We start from the raw sequence: 21,471 nt of genomic DNA on the forward strand, positions 1-21,471 counted from the left end.
GAAACTCCCACAGGGCTAAATGATTCTGAAAAAAGTATTGATTTGTGATTATTTTTGACTAATATTGCAACTTTGATATTATTTGTGGTATTGAAGAGTGCCCAATTTTATACCATTACTCTCTTTTTAATTGTAAAGATTTTAAATGATTATTGATAAGGTATTATTTGTAATTGCTGCATGTAAAAAACAAAACACGTAATTTGTTAGTTTGTTTTCACATATGTATAAAGGACATCAATTCGACATATTTAAATCAAATCCTCCCACACAAACAATGGCATCAAACATGCTATAGCCTACTTATTGACTTTTTTAGACCAGGTGCAACATGGCATTCTTTCCAATAGATATGAGAAACCAGGTGTTTTATGTTTAATGTGGATCCAGTACACAGGAATAGCCCAAGTAAAAGCAGCATAATCCCTCATCAAGCACTGATGTTGCCTCTAGGAAACTTGTGCATGTTCTTCTGCAAACAGAGTGCAGACAATTTTTGCATGACACTATCATCCCTTAAACAGGTAGTATTTGACTAAATGGCATAACAGGGCTCTGTGCTGGGTACATCATGTCATCATGGACCTTACTACAGCTTTGCATGTGATTACAAAACAAATGATGATAGTAGATTCTGATGCCACTTTGGCTTCTTCCATCCAGTCCCTTGTTTATTTTGAGCTTTTATGTTTTTTTATTGCATATAAATGACTCAGATTGTAGCAACCACAATTACATAATTTCCATAACTCTTATCTGAAGCTTATCAACATATCACAAGAAAACAAAGCACTAAAATGAAATGGCTTTATTCAAGCTACATTGTGTAATATACAACTGATATGCTTGTTTTTAGAATGAACTCTGATGACCTGAACACATACCCATGTATGTTTATTCCTGGATACCTGACTCTAGGATTGCACGTAAATGTTGCTTAATGCAAGACTTTCCCGCAATGGGAGAGCTTTTAAATGAGGAAAGAGAAAGCATAATGGCATAATAAAAGACATCATCAAACCAATCTTCATTTGATTTCCATTGCATTAGGTTTATTGACTGGCCTCGGCAGCCAGGCTACTCTGTAAACACCTCTAGCTGAGTAGTCTGTGGTCATGTGTATGCACTTTAAGAGTGTATGAGAGTATACGCCTGTTTTTCCACTCTCCATCTTAGCATGTATGACTCCAGGAGTAGCCACACTACAAGCATGCGGATTGATATTTGAATGGATCGAACAGGCTCTTTGTTATGAATGGGTGGTTGGCAACAGGCCTGCATAGTAGGCTATGGGGTCCTTGATGCATTTTTCATACAGTTGTTGAACCAGCTACAAAAGTCTGTTACTTTATCGATGGGGAATTGCTGATCAATGTAGCAACATCAAAGTTTCTGTCACAAATTGTTAAATACTATATTCTTTAGCATATTTGTGCAAGGAAGATGGAATTATATTATACTTTATACAGGGTTGTTAAATCTGCATATTCTGACAGGACTCTTTTTGGTGCATTTTAGACCATGAGCAGCATTCAAAGCCACAGTGAATTAAAATAATGTAGGCACTTACAAATCCTTTTCAACCTATATTCTATTGGTATATATACATAGCTTAAAGACCAGATATTCAGTATTCAAACGGATAAAGTTAATTGTTTGTTTGGAAATAAACACACATTCTGGTACTTACAAATTTTTCAAAAATAGTTGGGGCATGGGCAAGAAATTACTGGGAAAACTGAGGAGTGATCAAAAAACCCTGAAACATTCCACAGGTTAGTAGGATGATTGGTAACAGGTGATAGTACCATGGCTGGGTATAAAGGTGCACCCACTGAAAATCATTGGTGATGCAAGGTTCTCCACTTTGAAAGACTGCATGGGTAAATAGTCAAACAGTTCATAAACAATGTACCTCAACATAGAATTGCAAGGAATTTAGAGATTTCCCTATCCAGTCTATAATATCGAAGATTCAGAGAATCTGAAGAATTCTCTGCACTTAAGGTACAAGTCCAAAAACAAATACTGGATGCATGTGATTTTTAGTCTTTTGGGTGGCACTGCATTAAAAACTGTGTCATTCTGTGATGGCTCTCACTATGTGGGCTCAGGAAACACTGTGGAAAACCATTTTTGGTTTACACAGTCAAATCCATCATGCAACAAAATAGCCAAATATTAATGTCTTCCAAAAAGTGATGCCAACTTTTCTGGGCCCAAGCTCATCTAAGATTACTGACCCAAAGTGGAAAAGTGTGCTATGGTCTAAAGAGTCCACGTTTCTTTTTCTTCTTTTTTTTTGGGGGGGGGGGGAATAGCATCTGTGGAGTCTTCCATGCTAAAGAAGAAAAGGAATAGAAAAGCATCTGTGATGGTATGCGGGTGTATTAGTGCCCATGGCATAGGTCACTTGCACATCTGTACATCCAGGTTTTAGAGCAGCACATGCTTCCATCCCAGAGATGTTACTTCTTATTTCACTAAGACAATGCCAAGCCATCCTGCACAAGATACAACAGCACGGCCTCACAAAAACAGAGTGCAGGTGCAAGACCTGTCTCTCACTGAAAATGTGTGGCAGATTTTGGAGCCAAAATATCACAACGGAAACCCTGCACTGTTGAGCAGATTGACATGTAATTCACGCAAGAATGGGAAAGGATTCCACTTTCAATACTATAAAAATTAATGCCCTCAGTCCACTTACAGTGTTGGTAGAAGAAAAGATAACGTAAGACAGTGGTAAACATGCTCCTGTCCCAGCTTTTGTGGAAGATGTTGCAGGCAACAAATTCAGAATGTGTTCAAATTAAACAAGCCAATAAAGTTAACTAGACTGAACATTTAATAAATTGTCTTTGTTCTGTATTCAATTGAATACACTTGGAAAAGAATCTCCAAACCATAGAAATGAATAAGCTGAACAATCAGCACAATTATTACAACTTCTGTTAATACAACATAGCCTGCTGTTATTATCTCTTTACTTTCTCTTTACTAGTGTTGTGTTGTATGTTTGAATGTTTATTTGTGTCTTTCCTTTCTCAGTAAAGCACTTTGGTTGACTCATGCTGTTTTAAATGTCCTATACAAATAGATTTGACTTTGACTACTTTGGCACATTTAACACAAGATCGGCAAAAAGATGAGATATCACTTTGCCCACAAGGGGGTGGCCAAAGCTGATACATACCAAAAGTTTCTTATAGGAGCCTTTCATATGAAATTATCAACTTAAATGTGCTTCATTTTTAATGATGTGCAGTTAAGTTTGTTGATGAAATGTTTTCGTGATTAGTTGGTGGTGACTGAAATTCATGCAGTTTTTTCTTTACAGAAAGTGGCATTGCTTATGAAAAACAGTAATCAGGGATGTATTTAAGACTTTAATTCTCCAGTAAGTTATTATAATACAGATAAGTAATAAAAATGATTACCTGATGTAACATTGTTAAAAAATGTAGATCAAGAATTTAAACGTTTTAAGTGTTACATTGCGAGACAGCTCAGTTTGAAAGTGTTGTTTTCTGCAGATAAAATCAGGCAGTTTGATTGACATTCAGCCTTCAGAAATACCATGAGTAGATTTATTGTTCTGGTTGATAAGTTGAGGCTTCATTCATCATTTTTGATGCCATGTTTGACTTGAGTTACATATTTTCAAGCCATTATAATAAATGTTTGTCAGGAGACTTGTGTTAACTCTGATGAGCTGATGCTCTCAGTCTGTTTGAGAGAGAAAGCCTGAACATTCACAAAAGAAATACAACTCCCACTGTCTTTTACTTCCAAAATGTCACTTGTTCCTCTCTCTACTTCAGCATAACCCATTATGCATGGCTGCTTTATTGACAGGGTACTTCCCTTTGTTTGGTGTCCGTTGGGTAAGCAGCTGCTGGGTGCAGTATCTAACTTTGACGTCCAGTGGCAGGAGGCTTTGGTTGGAGTTCCATCAGAACTGGGATCCAGGACGTAACTATTTACTACTGTCCCACACGATGAACCCTCTTTACTGATACCAGAGGAAGTCCGCATGATGCTGGTGCTCCCCATATGACTTCTCTCACCATTCCCAGCAGCAAAACCATGTCCATCCCTGCGCCCAAGGATGTGCTGATACAGGATCCTCCTAAAAGTCTGTCTAAACTCTCGGATGCGGTAGGCGTAGATCAGAGGGTTCACTACAGAGTTGGCATGGGACAAAATGATGGCAATGTTCATCACCCACAAATGTACTCGCCGACAGTCCTCACACAGGTGGTGAAAACAGTTAATGATGTGAAGCGGAAGCCAGCACAGAGCAAACAAACCTACGATGATGGCCAGAGATTTAGCAGCATGCACTTCCTTCTGCAGGGTAGAGCGAGACGTGCTGGATGATGGAGGGATTTCTCCAGTAGCAGGTGCATTTGCAACTTTCAGCCCAATCAGGCGGAGCTGTCGCCGTGCAGCCATGAAGATGTGGACGTAGATGACCAGCATGATTATCAGGGGCAATAACACACAACCAAAAAAGTTGAAATAGATCATGTAGTCCATGGTAACCACTTTTTCAAACAGGCACACTGTCAGGCCTTCAGGGCAGGTGTTGTTGCTGATCTCAGCTGTGGCATTCCAACCTGGAAAACAGAGACAAAGGTGATTATTGCTTCTTTAATCTAATGCCAACCAAATACATTGTTGTACTCTATTTTCCATATTAATATGGGAGGTAAATGTGCTTGACTGTCAAGTTTTTGTTCTAATGAAAATTGATTTTGAAAATGTATGGCTAATGAGGTGATGTTGCAGCTGAAAGTTGGGTATACTAGGAGATTTATTTACTGCAGGTGCATACATCCTTTATCCATCCATCATCCATGTCATTGGGCAAGGGGCAATGTTACACACTGGACTGGTCTTCGGTAAATTCAAGGCTGACACATGAAGACAAGCAACCAAGCACACTCACACCTAAAGGCAACTTAGAGTCATGAATTAAGCTAACAAGCATGTCTTTGATCTGTGGGAGGAAGCATCCAGAGTATCCAAAGAGAACAAACATGCATGGGGAGAACATGCAAACTCCATACAGAAAGGCCCTGTAAGACTGGGATTCAAACCAATAACCTTTTTGCTGTTTGGCAACAGAGCTAACCACTGCACCACTGTGCATACAGGCTCACACATGTAGGGGAAACAGAGAAACACGTAGAGATTCTAAGCTATTCATGAGGAGAATTGTTTGAGGTCTACTGGACTTAGCATTCTGTAAATGCTGATTAGTCTGATAGTGTTGAAAATTTAAAGAAATGTACAACAATTATCTTCAGAATTGTGTTTGCTTGATCAGTATTGGGCATCAATTACCTCTGCAAAGCTCTATTTTGCACTTATATTACTGTGTCATTCACTCTCCTACTTGTGAGTGGCCTACCTGAAACCATTATATATTTCTTACAAATAATCTGTGAAAAACCTTGATAGAAAAACAAGGAGCAACAACCATTGTTGAGTCTGTCAAATGTGAAAACTGTTGACAATTTTTGTTTTGCTGATGTGTCCAAAGTATAAATTGTTGTATAATCACGTACCAGCACTTTAAAAAATGTAACACATTGTCACTGTGCGGAAGCATTGAGAGGATGACAGGGTCTCCAAGAGGTGACTAAATTTATGATAACTGCATTTTCCATGAATCCAGATCCCAAAGACTGCAAAAGATTCAATATTTGACTAAACCTGGGGTCGGATGCTTACTCCCCATGTGAAGTCACTAGGTGTAAAATCTGAGAACGGCTTGTTTTAGCACACATTTTCTGAAAGGTGGAGAAAGAGAGGGGGATAGGGAATTAATTTTTCTGGTATTTGAGCAGATTGTGGACAGGCCAGCAGCACATACTTTTGTCAGAAAAGCCTGAGAAAGTGATTTTTGCATATGTCCCCTTTAATATGTGAATATATCTAGTCTATAACAGTTTATACAACAAATTATGAAAGTTTAGGGCTGTACTGTGAGAATTTGCCAAATTAAAAATAAGGTAAAAGTTTAGCTGGTGTTAAAATCAAACTAGATTAAGTCAGAAATCCTGGGTGCGCTGATCTTGTTTTAAAATAGGCTGCAGCCCGAAGTTACAAACACGTCCAACAACCACAGAGCGATGTTTTCACAGGTTACATAAAGTAAGAAGTAGATTAATAAGTAGTTACAGTACATAGAATCAACTGCTATAAGGCTTCGTTTTCACAAAACTTAAGCATTAATTAAGTTTCACATCCTTGCAGATAGACCAGACTGATGTGAGCCTTCGGGCTCTGCTTTGTGCACTTAAAATCAGGTCCAGATAAACGTCAGGAAACTTGATTTGTGGCCAGATACCAATATCCACAAACTAGGAAACAGTTTGGATCTCTGTTGAGTCCAAGTATCTCCGATTTAAGCAGATATCAGTCAGTTTTTCTCCCGTTTTTGCCCGCTCCTCACAGCGCAGACTTCTGTGTTTTGCAGCCCAGAGCAGAGCAGCTGAGCGGCTGTGTGCCACGCTGACGTGACATCAGTGCAACCCCCTGTTGTTGTGTGTGTAGCTCCACCTTTTTGGTACGGATAACTAAGATTGGTGACCGTACGGAAGGGTGCTGAAAAGTGGGACAGTATGGGTCGGGTTTTTTGGGGCCCTTTCCAACTTTTGCACTATGGAAAAGCAAAAAAAAAAAAGCGTGCCATTCTGTACTGAACTGAGCCGGACCACTTGGTGGAAACGACCTATAATAGGATCCCCATTATCTACTGCATTGCTGCAGCTATTCTTTCTGGGGTCCACAACAACCTAACATTGTGACATTTTTCTACTTAAAATCGCCATAACATCACTAACAGGATGTTCCAGGACAAACAGGAATTGTGTTTGTCATCAGCCCTCTATGAAAGCTTATAAGAGATCATTTTTATCTGCACTGTAATGATTTAATGTTATTAACGCACATTTAATCTAACTCACATAAAAAGTGCTTGAATTTTAAAGATTGATGCCAAAAAAACAATTTTCATTTTTATCTTTGGGTAGGCATGACTCTAGACTTAAGAATCTGAAATCAGGTCACTCTTAATTGGTGCATCACTGGTAAATGGGCCTGTAGAATGTAAAATATTAACTCCAGCATATTTTATATTGTTGACACAAAAGCATTGAACTGTGTACAGCATACTGACCCTTTTGTGTGTTGTTTTAGGTGGTACTGTTACAATGCAATTTAAAGATGGGCACAACTTTTCATTGCATATTCTTGCCCATGATTTATAAACCATCACATTTCCTGGTTGGTAAAATGAATTTTGTATTTACCGTACTCAAATATTCCAAGTAATTAATCTATTTGTCTCAAATGTGGTAAGAAGTCTCTCTGTAGCAAAATGTCTCACCTCATATGCACATTGCACTAATCATCCATCTTAATGTTACCTACCTCATGTAAATCTGCCCACACCCTTGGATGTTTTATGATAATATCTAGTCAGCACCCTTTGCACATCTTGAAACATTCTATCACTGCACACAACTTGTATATACTGGAAATAATACCTACAAGAGCCTTTACATATTTAAATATTAATTTTTTCATACTTTTTTCAGTTTATTTATTTTTTGTGGTCAATGTTTAATTCCTGTACAATGAGAGCAAAGCTGACCGGAGTCAAATTCCTTGTAAGCATACAGCCAGTAAAGCTGATTCTGAATCTGAAATTGAAACTGGGTGTCAAAGCTCCTAAAAAAAAAGACTGAATGATGAAGCTGAACATTAGCAGCACTTTCAAAATGTGTTTATATTTACCAACATGAATACCCACCTCTGTTCCAGCCCAGCATCGGTGTCAGTCCAATGCCCACTGAGAGAAACCAGCAGAGTGCGATGATGGCCTTTGCCCTCGTCCCGGTCACCAGGCTGTTGTACCTGAAAGGCAGAGCAGAAGAAAAAACTGCACGTTAGAGCTACATTTTATTTTATCTTATCTCAGCATAGTGGTATCCTTTCAGACAAAGTCTATAGTATGGAATTTAAACATGAAAACAGTGGTTGTACATTGAAGCATTTATATAGCTTTTTCTACAGAGTCGAAGCAAGATTTCAGCTTTTATTTCATGTTTTAAAATGCTGCATGGATTTGGTTATGAAAATAATGTGGCTAGAGCCTGTATGTTCTATGCACATTGTTGCAGTACTTAGTTTAACATTTGGGTGAATGGTGAATGTGCATGCTTCGAATCTGCAGAGCATTTTATAGACAGTCACACTCGTGTCTTACTCATCTGAGACTTCTTGATAACTCAAAGCTCTAAGAGTTTTATATCCTGTTAAGATGAGTAAAATCCAAAAATGACATCACTATCAGATCATTGATTGTGCTGACACAGATGAAGACTGTCATCCTTAAAAAAACTCTGTAAACATGTAGACTTTACTATACTTTGGCAGACTGGGTTCACTCAGGATCCAGCTTGGATCCATCCATCCATTTTCTATTACACTTATCCCCTGTTTGGGATTTGGGGGAGGTTGGGCTGGAGCCCAGCCCGTGAGAGGCGCGCACACCCTGGACTGGTCGCCAGTCAATCGCAGGGCTGACATATAGAGAGAAACAACCAGGCATGCTCACATTCACACCTATGGCCAATTTAACCTAACAAGCATGTCTTTGGTGGTGGGAGGAAGCCGGAGTACCCAAAGAGAACCCACGCATGCACAGGGAGAACATACAAACTCTGCACAGAGAGGCCCTGACCGGGAAGAGTACCAGGAACCTTCTTATTGTGAGGAAACACAGCTAACCCCCTGCGCCGCTGTGCAGCCCCAACTTGGATTCAGAGGATTTTTTGATATGGTTGCAATATGTGTTAAACAATTATTGACAGGATTGTGTTTGATTAAACATTCAACACTGGACATTTTTGGATTAATGATTCAGTTATTTTTTTTAAATGCAGGCAAAGCCATATTGAAGTAGGTAAAAGTCCTGTTAGCTTTTAAATTTCCTTTCATTATAACTAACTTTATAACATTATTGAACATGATTCTGGTATCATAACAGGCTTAATAATTTATACATGAAAATACTATGACACAGACTTTGTAGTTTAAGGATTTATTAATCTGCCCTTCACTTCCTGCCGTCAGAGGCAGTGTGCTAATTTAGTAACAGGAGTAAAAATAGGGAATCAGCATGAATAACTACAGCATTCTTGGTAACATCACCCCACCTTCATCCATTGTCTCATTCGACTGAGCTCTTTGGTGGACCGAGTGGCAGCCAGTAGGCTATAATAAGCACCCTAAAACTCTGATGATTTATTAGCCCACTGGTCTTTGGTGCCAGGGTTGTGGCACCAGGGTGAGCCACAAAAACACACACAGGCTGTTATGCAACTGCTTATGCAAATGTATCACCTGCTGTGGCTTTTACATGAAACCTCTGCTCATAACAGGAGTGAAGAATGTAGCAAACAAAAGTGTCTTTGGAAACACACATGAACCATATGCATCAATTGTGTGTCAAAATGCCTGTTGCAGAAACATGCTGTTATGTAAGCTGCAAAATAAGTTTGCTGTTTTAAAGAAATCACATTCAATGGGTGCTGATTTACATGGGTGAGAATGATCAAAGCTTCAGCATGTTTAATCCCTCAAACAGCACACAAGCTGTAACCTAATAAAGCCTGTAGAGGCATACATCTCTGTCTGCACACAACCGGCCAGGATAGCCATAATCGAATGAGATCTCTCCGTAATTCAATGTGTTTGCTGTGCCACTCCATGTGTGGTTTAGACGCTTACGATGTTTAATGGTTCACACACACTCTTCTCTGACCTGACTGCCACATGTGACAGAGCAACAGGTTCAAAAATGTATAAAGTCTTGTGTTCTCTGTTTGTCTGTGGCGTTTTAACTCTCTTTCCTGTTCACCTTGTTTTTGTATGTCGCCTAACAAATGTACAAAAACAAAAAAGAAAACAAAAAAGAAAAATGGACAGAAAAAAGATCTATGCTGGTTAAGAACCATCAATTCCATCTTTTACAGTGAAATTTGAACTCAATTAGGTAAAAAAAAATGTAAATCAAAGTTGATACTTTTCAAGGCTTTTTGATCATTCTGACCTGAGCGGGTTCTTGATGGCGATGTAGCGGTCCACAGCGATAGCCAGCAGGCTGAAGATGGAGCTCTGAGTTAGGATGAGGACGAAGCAAGCGATGAACAAGCAGCCGAAGAATTGGGCACAGAAGCCGGTACTGGTTTAATCAAAAGAAAAACAGGTTATGAAAAACATGCTCTGTTTTTACAGTCTTGAAAAAATAAAGAGTAATGTTATTACAGTCATGATTCTAAACTTTTTTTGTCTGAGAAGTTAAGTCAGACATGCTCTTTTAATATTCCTGATTCCCAAAACCAAATCTAGTATCTAGACTTGAATAATAGTTGATAACAAGGACCAGGGCTAGACTGGAAATCTGGCATACAGGGCTTTGCCCTGGTGGGCCAACATACAGGACTGGTATGATTTTTCTTTTTTTGTTTTCCTTTTTTATGTACTTTTGTTTGAGGAATGATGTTGTGTCCTCCAAAAACAATAGAGAGTACAGAGTATCCTTTTATTTGTTTTTGGCATGTAATTCTAAGCTTTGTAATAGTGTGGGGATATAATTTGGCAGAGCTATTTAAGGAACCAAAGGACCAGTGAAGTGTTAAATTTGTAGGCCAGAAGTGAAGGGCTAGTTTGCACAAAAAATCCCAGGGCCAAATTTTCTTCCCAGTCCAGCTGTGACAGGAACTGCTCCATTATCAATGAAAAAAATACATATTGATCAAAAATTAATTCAAATTCAACTAAACAAAGATGAATTTGGACAAATGTACATTGGCTTAAGTACTCCCCAATAGTGGATACTTAAGATGAGATTTGCCAGATCTTGCAATATGTAAAGTTGTAGTAAAGTTGTCCAGAGGCTGTCTCAGGTTATACTCACAGTAAGTGAAACACTGAGATACAATATTCACCTTAAGAAAGTAGACATTAACCTGCAAAGTGGACGGCCAGCAGAGCTAGCACTGCTAACATTAGCATCGTTCTGCAAACTAACTTCTCTACAATTCAGTATGACATGGTTTTATCGTTGCAGAGTGAAGTTGGTTTACAGAATGTATTTATTTGACTTTGGGGTAGTTGGCTGAATGCTATTATAATTCATAAAAAAATGCAATACAGTGCAATGCATTGGGATGCAGCACAATGTCAACCTTGGGTCTCATTAAAAGGCGCTATATAAGTCCAAGTTAATATTATTAATACGATAAAATGAGATACAAAAAAGAAACATTAAAAAGACTATGATAAACTATCCACTCAGTAATATAATATGATTAAATGTTATACATACTGATGTATTCAAGTCATTCATTTATTAATTCATCATATCATCTTTAACTACTTTTTCCTTCTTTCCAACAGTTTCCTACATTATCCCTTTGTCGCCACTATTTCGGCCATTTAACTTCACAATACACTCTTTCATCTCATGCATGAGAAGGCAAGTGGGACTGAAAATTACCAAAGAATTTAGTATCGAGCATTGCAGCTTTTCTCTTGATATAAAACATCAATATTTCTACCAGTTATTCTTAAATGTCATCATTAGTCTGGACGACAATATTGCCGTATTGATACCCTGTCGCACACTGATCATTTGTTTTTCCAGTATAGGAGGCCGATACCATCAGTAGTATTGAAAGAAATCTACTTTTAGTTTCACTTACCTTGATTGAGGGTTACACGGAATTTAACACAATGAACAAAGCATTACAAAAGTTGTGTTACCTAATAGTGATAGCAAATGGAATTGCCAGCAGCCCCACAGCGATATCAGCCACTGCCAGAGACACCACAAAGAAGTTAGTGATGCTCTGCAGGTTGGAGTTGAGGAAGACAGCCCAGCAGACCAGGACGTTCCCAGTCACAGCCAGTAGAGCAATCACCAGCTCTAGGACAATGTAAACCAGCTGTTCATCCTTCAGCATGGTTAGTTTCTCCTCTTTTTTTGCTTTCCTTGCGCTTTCATCCCACAGACTCAGCCCCTTGACATCTTTTCAGATGAAATACCTGCTCACCAAACCACATGGTACAGCTAAAGAGAAGAGTGATTGTGTCATGGGAGGAATGGCAAGGCAGGAAGTTCCCACCACAAACATTACAGCTGCGATGCTTGACTTCACTTGTACCTTTTAGCGTCACACACAGTATACAGACCAGTTACTCTTCCTCTTTGTCTTTGCAACTGCTTTATGTCTTTTGTGTTTAATTTCAGTCAGAGGCAGCAGCAAAACAGTGAGGGGAAATCCTCTGGGAGGCTACCAAGTAAGAGCAGTGGTCTGGAGAGAGAAATAAGAGAGAAAAAACGAGAAGGTTAGAGTACAGTCTCAGAGGTATAAACTGTACAAACTGATTGCAGGTTTCCACACAGACACACACATTATCTTGAAAAGCCATTTATCTCTTGAAGACAGGGGGGCAGTTTGTTTAACACACAGGGGGGCAGAGGCAGACAGTCCAACAATGCACCTTTTATATCAGGACAAGGTTTCCCGAAACCTTCCATACTTATCATTCCTGTAATGGGGTCATACTTCCCACTAAAATCACTGATAATGACACAAAAAATACCACCTATACATTTCAAAGCCATTTTCCAAACACCGGAGCATTTTGTTAGACTAGCTTTGCAGCATATTTCAAGGCATTTAGCTAAATTCGTCTACATTGTAAGTAGCTTATCCGTGGCACAACCTTAAATAACCTTCACAAGGGGTCTGAACAAAATGTAGACCAAGGTATTCAGGTCACTGGGGTACGACAGCGCAGTGGAGTGGGAAAAATAAACAGGTTTGAAGACCGTGTCAGAGAGCACAAACAAGGCCTTGAAGATAATGTAGACTACCTTTTTTGATAATGCTCTTTGTTGCCCACAGAAATAAATGTGACCATCCTAGCTTATCTTTAAACAACATCAAAGAAGTGTGCTTTGGACATTTATGTAGAAGTCTATGAAAAAATAGCCTTGTTTCAGCCTAGTTAAACAAAGGCTACTTGGCTAGCTTTTAACATGCTAGCATTTAACATGCTATTTCTTTTAATGTCCTCAGTCGTACCAACTAAGAATGGTACAACCCACTAGGTTAAGTATGTAGGGTGAGATAGGAGAATGATACCAGGCTTTTCTGTGGATTAATATAAAGCTAAACCTGAGACATGTTTAACTTTGCTCAGACTAGCATGAAAGGCTAAAAGCAGAAGGAAACACACAGCCTGGCTCTATCCAAATATCAAAAATTTGCCTACTAGTACTTTGAAGTCTTTTTTTAACAATTCTTGTCATTTTGTTAAAAGTAAAACAACAGGTTGAAATTTTACAGCCAGCGATTTGACAGATTTTAACTTAGCTTACCTCAGCTATCTTAACTTAAATAACACCCAAATTTGTACTCCTTTGAGGAATCCTGGCTAAATTTGAGCAATTAATCAAAATTTAGATTAAAGATGTGCCCTACTACATCTTTCAAATCGCAGAAGGTGCAATATTTCTTTAATCTGAAATGTAAAAATCATGCAAAAATTCAAGTGTCAATTTTGGAATAGTTAAAAATATCACACCAAATGTTTTTTCTTAAAACCAATGAGAATGAAAAAAGATGACTCAGTATGACAACTCATATTGAATTTGCCTGGACAGCTGTAAATCTCACAACAAGAGATAGCCTATTGTATTTCTTTGACTTTAAGACACATAAACTGATGTTTATCTCACACTGGCAAAGCATAGGAAGTGACAAGGTGAAAATTATTGACTAACTATAGAGTGAAAAACAAAGTGATTTGTAAATATGACCTAATTCTTGCCAAGGTCAACACAGCAGGTACGATTTGACAAGATAAGATTCAACAAGATTGATTGTATGACAAAGAAATGATTCTGTGGCCACTAAGAGGAAACTGTTACTATAGGGGTGATGCTGATGCAACTCTGACCTAGTTTGGCTGCCTTGGAAAACGAAAGCAAAATAAAATTTCAATTAAATCTTCATTGCACACAAGATACAGATGGGGGTGGGGGGGGGGGGGGGGTTAAATTTACCAGCAAGAGATCAGTCAGTTGACTGGTTTGTCCTGATAATTGGCAGATTCTCTTCGGGGAACCCTGGGAATGCCCACTGACCATTTTCCTATGACTCATTTCAATGCTCATTTGCTACTTCCTAGCGTTGCTCAAATGTCAGCCCTGTCAGACTCTTAGCCCCTATCAGATTTGAAAAGGGTGCATTTATGTCACTAAATCTATGATAATATTTATTACTAAATCGTCACCGTTAACTCATATTTTCCCCACACCTCATAACTGGGGAATTTACCACTGAGTAATAAATGAAACCACAGGGCACTGGAAGTTAGATTTCCCTTCACAGATCTGATTAATATGTGTTGCAATGTCATTTAGGGTAAGCGTACCCATTAAGCCCTGGCACCATTTAAGCCCACTTGCAACTATGAAGTCAATTTAAACAAAAGAGGAGTCTGTATAATGCTATACATTATTTTGTCCAATCACACAATTCTTAATTATTTATCAGTTTTTGTTTGATGTCAATCACATTTGTGGATATTGAATAAAGCTCGTCTACATTCGTACAGTCTCAAGGAAGCTCAGATAAAGTCGCCTCAAAACTTTGGTGTTTTGGGACCCCTCAGAAAGAGCCTCTTTTCAACTATTTTCAGCCACTGACTTGTTAAGTACATTGATATTATGTAATTTGAGAGATTCTTGATTTGTTTTTTGTGTATGAACAAGTAGTTTTTTGTCATTTCTTATCATTTAGTTTTATGTGAAAAGATGAGTCTTGCTAGTGAGCGTAGCAAGCTAATCACTAGTCAATACATGTAGCTCTACTGATAGATTCACTGCTTAAGGATTAAAATATTATTAAAAATGATAAGTACACAAACCAAGTGTTTTCTGATTCACTTTACATAAATCTTCAAATTAAGACACAAAATGGTATGGGTGGGTGAAATATTACAGCAACTGTCCAAAAATCGTCATTGTTACAAACCAAACATTAAATCCAAGTTCAATAAGATATTGTTGATGCACTGTAATGTAATTTAATTCTGTTAAAAACAAATACATTTTTTTTATTTTGTCAATATTGAATCAAATTTTGTAAATATTAGCCTAAATAAAATATTCAATGAAATGTTAAACACTGAAGCCAATAAAAATTAGTTTTAGGCCTATTTAGTCATGTTTGTGGTGGTCCATTGTTACAAGCCAAACATTAATTCCAAGTTCAAAAAATAAATTGTGTTCAACATGTATAACATGTTACTGAATTAATATGTGTTTACTACCTGAAAATTATAATACATTTTTATATTCCTGTCAATGAATGTGGTTGTTGGCTTATTTGGAACACAGAAGGGCTTAAATGGTACTTCGGTACCAATTAAGCCCATGCCAGACTTTTTACTTTATTCATAAAATTTCTTTAATTTGTTCTTTAAAATATGCATAAGTAAATAAATATACTTTCAACTGAGAGATTAATCCTTCATTCCAAAAAATGATCATGTTTATAAACCATCTCAGTATCTATGAAAAAATACTTGAACTTAGATTTATGTGGGCTTAATGGGTATTGAACAGTTGATTCATTATTGAAATTTTCCATTCTGTGGGTAGTAGAACTTGTGGGTAGGGGCATTACCGTTAACAGACTATTTCACTCGGATAGCACAACTGGGGAACTGACATACCCAGGAGTGGCATAAAGTTTGATATACTTACATTGATACATTTGTTATAATCTTGTTTTATACTGGAACTCTTTCGGCATGCGTCCTTAAAAAGAAGAGCATAAATGTCCACGATTCTACAATTTATCACTGACAAATGAAATGTACTACATTGTAAGAAAGGTCCTTGCAGCCTGTTTTAATTTCTTCAAAGAGACTCTCAACTAAGGTCCCACTTTTGACAAAACAAATAGCTTGTCATACACCCTGTTTATACAATGTATTAACAGGGATTCATATCTGTTATGGGTATTTGAATACCAAGTGGTAGTCCCTGATGATGCACCAAAATGTGAAGCCAAACTGCATATGGAGGGGATCTGCGATGCCTTCATCCAGACTGGAATGGGTGAGTGGATGCAAGACCTAATGGCACGTATTAAAGACCACCATTTCAACTGACCTGATCCATGGTATCCTGCCAGTAAACAAAAACAATGGCTTTATCGATGCCTCACTTGGAGTGATGGAAATTCTAGCTCTTCTTGGAGATGCGGATCATTTAGCTCAGCTCAATAATAAGAGCCAACCTTGAGGTTTCCAAACAGTTCTTCATATGGTATCATTTAGCCTTTTTTTTATATCTTTAAAACAAGAAAATAGAGGAAAAGGAATCTTTTTCTCAAACGGGGAGTCTTCAGATACTCTCAAAGGAACCAACTCTTGAAACCAGCTCCTCCAAGAATCAAATATCTTGTCTTGAATTGTCATTTCATTCTACCCAGTAGCCAGTAAGACATTTTTGCTAAGTAGTATATCACCATGTCCTTCAAAGGCATGTTTATGACAAAATGAGGGAGAAAAGCTGTTAAAGATGCACTGCTAGCTTCCCCCCTTTCATTTGTACTTACAGTGACTTCACTGCACAGCATGTAAGGATATCAAGTCACAGTATAAGAGCCACAGAAATGATCAAATACTGGCTGTTGTTTGCATAACAGGCTTACAAGTGAATTCCAATATCAAGTCACCACTACAGAAGTATTGTTAATGCATGGTATAGACATAATAAAAGCAGTCACTCGCTATCACAAAACACATTGTTAATGCAAAATGTAAACAGGGCAATAGTTTAGGATTTTGAAGTTACACTACAGGGTGGTCTAACAGATTTCAATGGCAGGCCCAGCCTGGACCACATGTCAGACACACCTTTTCAGAAAGGTATTTTACAGCCATTTACTTGTAAAAAGTCTCTTAGAACACTTCACTGTTGTTGCATGAGAAAATAAGAAAGTAAAGCTTGATCAGTGTTTCCCTCACACTCACAGTTTCTTTAGTTTTCACACAGCTCTTTCATTAAACTCAATCTGGTGTCCACAAACTGCCCTGTCGCTCTAACAGCAGTGATCCTGACTGGCAGAACATCAAACTAAAGTCCTACCGTTCCTGCATTGTTCTGTTGTTAAAACCTTTTCACAGCCCAAAAGAATTTCAAAATCAGGATTTACACAGCATATTTTGTAACCTGAATCACTGGAAATCATCCAGCTCCATCCAGTAGGACAAAAACTGAACAAAACCGGACTTGCATAGCTTCTCCAATGTCTACGTTTTCTATGATATAGCACAGGCTAGAACACAGTGCCTTTCTGTTTAACCTTCTTCCAGTTGGCTGCTTAGGCAGAAAGCTTCTCCCTATTATCATGACCACTAAATGTACAGAGAGAGGCCTTGTAGGAAGTGATAAGAAAAAGCACATCCTGCCTGAGGGGATTTGTCTCTGCCCTGTCAATCAATGTCCCAGCTCAGCCCCACTAAAGTGAAAGGAAAACACTCAGAAAAGCCGCTGTATTACATTTGGCTAAAGTATTGTGTGGATAAGTAATGAGGGAGGTCCTGAGTCAGTATTCTGAACATTTTGAATGTCTGATCGCAGACACATAAGGATAAAGGAGACATAAACATGATGGGAGCCAACAGTGCACTGAAGGTTAAGTTACTGTAGATGATGTTGAGATGGAAAAGATGTCAAGAGATGGAAAAAGGCATCAGCACTTCTGCAGGGCTTTGGTTTCCATTTATACTTACAGTAGGATGATGTCATTGAATATACTGATCAGTTGCAGTAAGCTGATCTATAATGCATTAGTGTGCATATTATTTAAATAATTTCAATAAAACATCTTATTCATTAACACAAAATATTCAGAATGTTACCAAAATAAGAGCTCTTGTAGTAAAATTATTACCAATAGAAGCTATTGTTTCAGGTATGTTATCAGTTTTTCTACAAACTTAAGGATGATGATAACATTTTATGCCAAAGCAAAGTGTTTTCTTACCTTGTTGTGCTAAGGTGATCACCATCTCGTCTGCCAGCACATACAACCGTACAATACAAAGAGGACCCTTTCAAAACTGATCGATATAACGCAAGACTAAGTGAAAAAGTTGTAAATCCTCTAAGGTGATACCGTGGTTAGTTTTAAGCTGCATAGAGAGACTACAACAGGAAAACGTGAAGCCACAAGCGCATCCCGCCCCCTCGAGTCTCTCTCGTGTGCGTGTTTGAGTGTGAATGAGGTGGAAATAAAGAGAGAGAAAGAGAGAGAGAGAGGAGGAGTGTCTTCTCATCTCGGTACAGTGACGTATCGATGGAAACAAACGATAACAAAGCAGTCGAGGTACGACAAAGTGAAGGAACACGAGAGTAAGAAAGGATAAAACAGAATGAAAATGGTTTGATTAAAGAGGGATTAAATCGTTCCGCCTCACATCAAAGAAATGTCACCAAAAGCAGCACGAGAAACCCCCCTGTTCAGCCCACGTGCTACGCTCCATCGCGTAAGCTACCTGTGGTGATTTGTCAAGTGACGCCGTGCGTAAAAGCGCCCAAATGCGCGTGCATGCAAAGGAGGGAAACTGCAAACTGTTTGTTTTTTAGATAATGCATTAAATTCCCGCTATGTTACTTCAGGTTTTGACTTCATGTTTGTGTTTCCGTTGAGCTAAAATAAACAATGTTATTTGTTATGTAAAGTACAGCTGTGTATGTATGTACTTCATGTTTATTGTATGGCATCGTTGACCAACATTTCTCCTCAGAGCCCCTGCTACCTGTCTGCTTCGTGTCTAAAAACCCAAATCCAAAATTGTTGGGAAGTTTTGTAACGAAATAATTTATCACATTGAATTCTGCACAAAGACAAGACATAGAATGTCCAAGCTGATCAAGTTTAGTGATTTTTCACTCACATTCTGGATTTGATGCTTGCAGCATGTTCCAAAAAAGTTGGAACAGGGGCATGGGAAGACTGGGAAAGTATCGGGACGCTCAAAAACACCTGCAATATTTCACTGGTAAGTATGTTCAAACAGGTGATAGTACTATGACTGGATATGGCAAGCATCCTGAAAGGCTCAGTGGTTTAGTGAGAATTCTGGCTCTTCTTAGTGATCTGGATCATTTGACTGAGCTCAGCATGAACAGTTTGCTCTTTTGGCCCCCAAAAGGACCTCATTAAAACCATTAAAACCAGACAAATTTAGAAATGTTATGACAGCTGATATTTTTGTGAATACTTTCTTCTCAGACTGTGCTTACTTATATCATCAATGAAATATTCTTTTAATTATTTTTATTATATCCCATCTCCCCAGAATGTCTTACAGGTGGTAAGACACCCCTGGTATAAGACAAGTCCAAGACTCTAGTGCATGGTGTGTCTGAAGGAGTGCATTGTAAAGAAAAGATCATGCATATTCTGTCAACCAAATGACATAACAAGAAATGCTCCCAAGTGGGATCCAGGGCCAATTGATCACATTAACAACCCACGCTTCCACCAAAACTCATTCATCACTACAGTGATTCACAATCAGTGAGGTTCTCCACTTTGTAAATGACTGAATGGGCAAATCGTCAAACAGTTTATGTCTTTCAACATGCAGTTGTGAGGAATTTTGAGATTTCACCATCTTCCTAAATTCCAAAATATCACCAACAGATTCAGAGAATCTGGAGGAATGTGCAAATGAAGTGGCAGGGCTGAATCGCATGCCTGTGACATTCATTCCCTCAGGCAGCACTTCGTCCTGTGAAGGATATCACTTCATAATATCATTAAGAAAAGGTGATGTAACAAAGTGGTGACCTTGCCCCTGTTCAAACTTATTTGTAACATTTTGCCGACATCAGACAGAGTCTTAGGTGTCTCAAGACGACAGCAAAGTGGGCCTGGACCCCAGATAAGAACCATTGTTTTATGCTAATGTGATATCTCACAAAATATATATTTATTCACAGTCGAACAGTTTCAACATATCAGATGTTGAAACTGAGACATTTAACCATTTCATGAAAAATACTAGCTTGTTTGAAATTTGGGAGAGGAATGTTGTCCCATTCTTGTCTGGATGTTTTGTTTTTAAGATGCCTCAGATGTTTTTTATTGGTGAAAAGTCTAGACTGCAGGCAGGCCAGCTCAGCACCCAGACTGTTCTACTGTAGAGTCATGCTGTTGTAATGGATGGGGTATGTTGTTAAGCATTGTCTTTCTGAAATATGTAAAGCCTTCCCTGAAAGAGACATTGTCTGGATGGGAGCATGTGTTCCTTGCAATGACAGTGCCTTTCCAGATGTGTAAGCTGCCCACGCCAGAATCACTAATGCAACCCTGCACCATCAGAGATGCAGGCTTTTTAACTGTGCTGAATAGTCCCTCTCCTCTTAAGTCCACGGGACATGGTGTCCATGGTCTCCAAAAAGAATTTCAAATTCATATTCATCTGACCACAGAACAGTTTTCAATTTTACCTCAGTCTATTTTAAAGGAGGTTTGGTCCAGAGAAAATGGTGGCGTTCTGGATAGTGTTAACATATGGCTTCTTCTTTATACAGCTTTAAATTGCATTTGTGGAGAGCATCCCAAATGTTGTGAAATTAAGGTCGTATATTTAGGTAGAACCCCCGGATCCTTACTGTAATGCTCCTGCAAGTAGTTTTTAACTGATGTAAAACAGACTGAAAGAAATGTTGATGTCTCTGTGAGCAAGAATAGCAAACCACACCATCAGCATTAATTCTATTTCCTCTCGGTGGTTATTTTTAATGCTAGAACCACTGCTGCTGATAGGTGTCAGACAATGTGATTAGAAACAGGCTGCAGAAATAGCCTGGTGTTATATTTAATGTGAAAAAGACTGACAAGTTGTTATACTTTTGCCTATTTATGGAGCATAGGGTGAGATTTTGTATAAATCATGATTTCCCCATGTACAGGGAAAGATCAATGAGAAGACAAGGCAGATTTCCAGATGCTGGGAGTGTGTCACAAGATATTTAAGAAACCATCTATTAATAAAGTCAAGCTCTTAGTTTTACATTTCATTGCATTTTCATTCCTATTTTGTGTTTTCACTTGTAGCTTCAAGAGATCTAAGAGCACACTTCCATCATCACTGCTGATATAATTAAAGCTCATATTTTATTTGGCACAGAGTTGGTTGGCATATTCACCTCTTTACTCTCTTAACTGTGTCTAATGGACTACAGCCCTCAGCTGAAATCTGAGTGGTGTGGTGATACTAAGTGCCAATAAAACTAGAAGTATGAACAATCATGTGGAACTGTTTGGTTTACACAGTGACAGGAAA

The 21,471-nt window shown here is 38.4% G+C and overlaps 1 protein-coding gene across 5 annotated transcripts; it reads right to left on the reverse strand.

The window, feature by feature from the left end:
* Positions 1 to 812: 812 nt before the first annotated feature.
* adora2ab (adenosine A2a receptor b) lies at positions 813 to 18,583 on the reverse strand. Of its 5 annotated transcripts, none has more exons than XM_041811830.1 (6): positions 18,159 to 18,583; positions 12,277 to 12,398; positions 11,848 to 12,154; positions 10,133 to 10,264; positions 7,829 to 7,932; positions 813 to 4,622 (listed from the first exon to the last, which is right to left on the reverse strand). In XM_041811830.1, exons 3-6 carry the CDS (start codon positions 12,045 to 12,047, stop codon positions 3,688 to 3,690), a joined length of 1,371 nt encoding a protein of 456 aa, XP_041667764.1. In that variant the 5' UTR covers positions 12,048 to 12,154; positions 12,277 to 12,398; positions 18,159 to 18,583; the 3' UTR covers positions 813 to 3,687. The 5 variants fall into 5 exon arrangements, with proteins under 5 accessions (XP_041667764.1, XP_041667760.1, XP_041667759.1 ...); XM_041811826.1 differs by having other exon boundaries at positions 12,249 to 12,398; XM_041811825.1 differs by lacking the exon at positions 18,159 to 18,583 and adding exons at positions 15,866 to 15,919; positions 17,143 to 17,465 and having other exon boundaries at positions 11,848 to 12,398.
* Positions 18,584 to 21,471: the final 2,888 nt, after the last annotated feature.

Source organism: Cheilinus undulatus, linkage group 17 (genome assembly GCF_018320785.1).
Source record: "Cheilinus undulatus linkage group 17, ASM1832078v1, whole genome shotgun sequence".
Taxonomy (NCBI): Eukaryota; Metazoa; Chordata; class Actinopteri; order Labriformes; family Labridae; genus Cheilinus; species Cheilinus undulatus.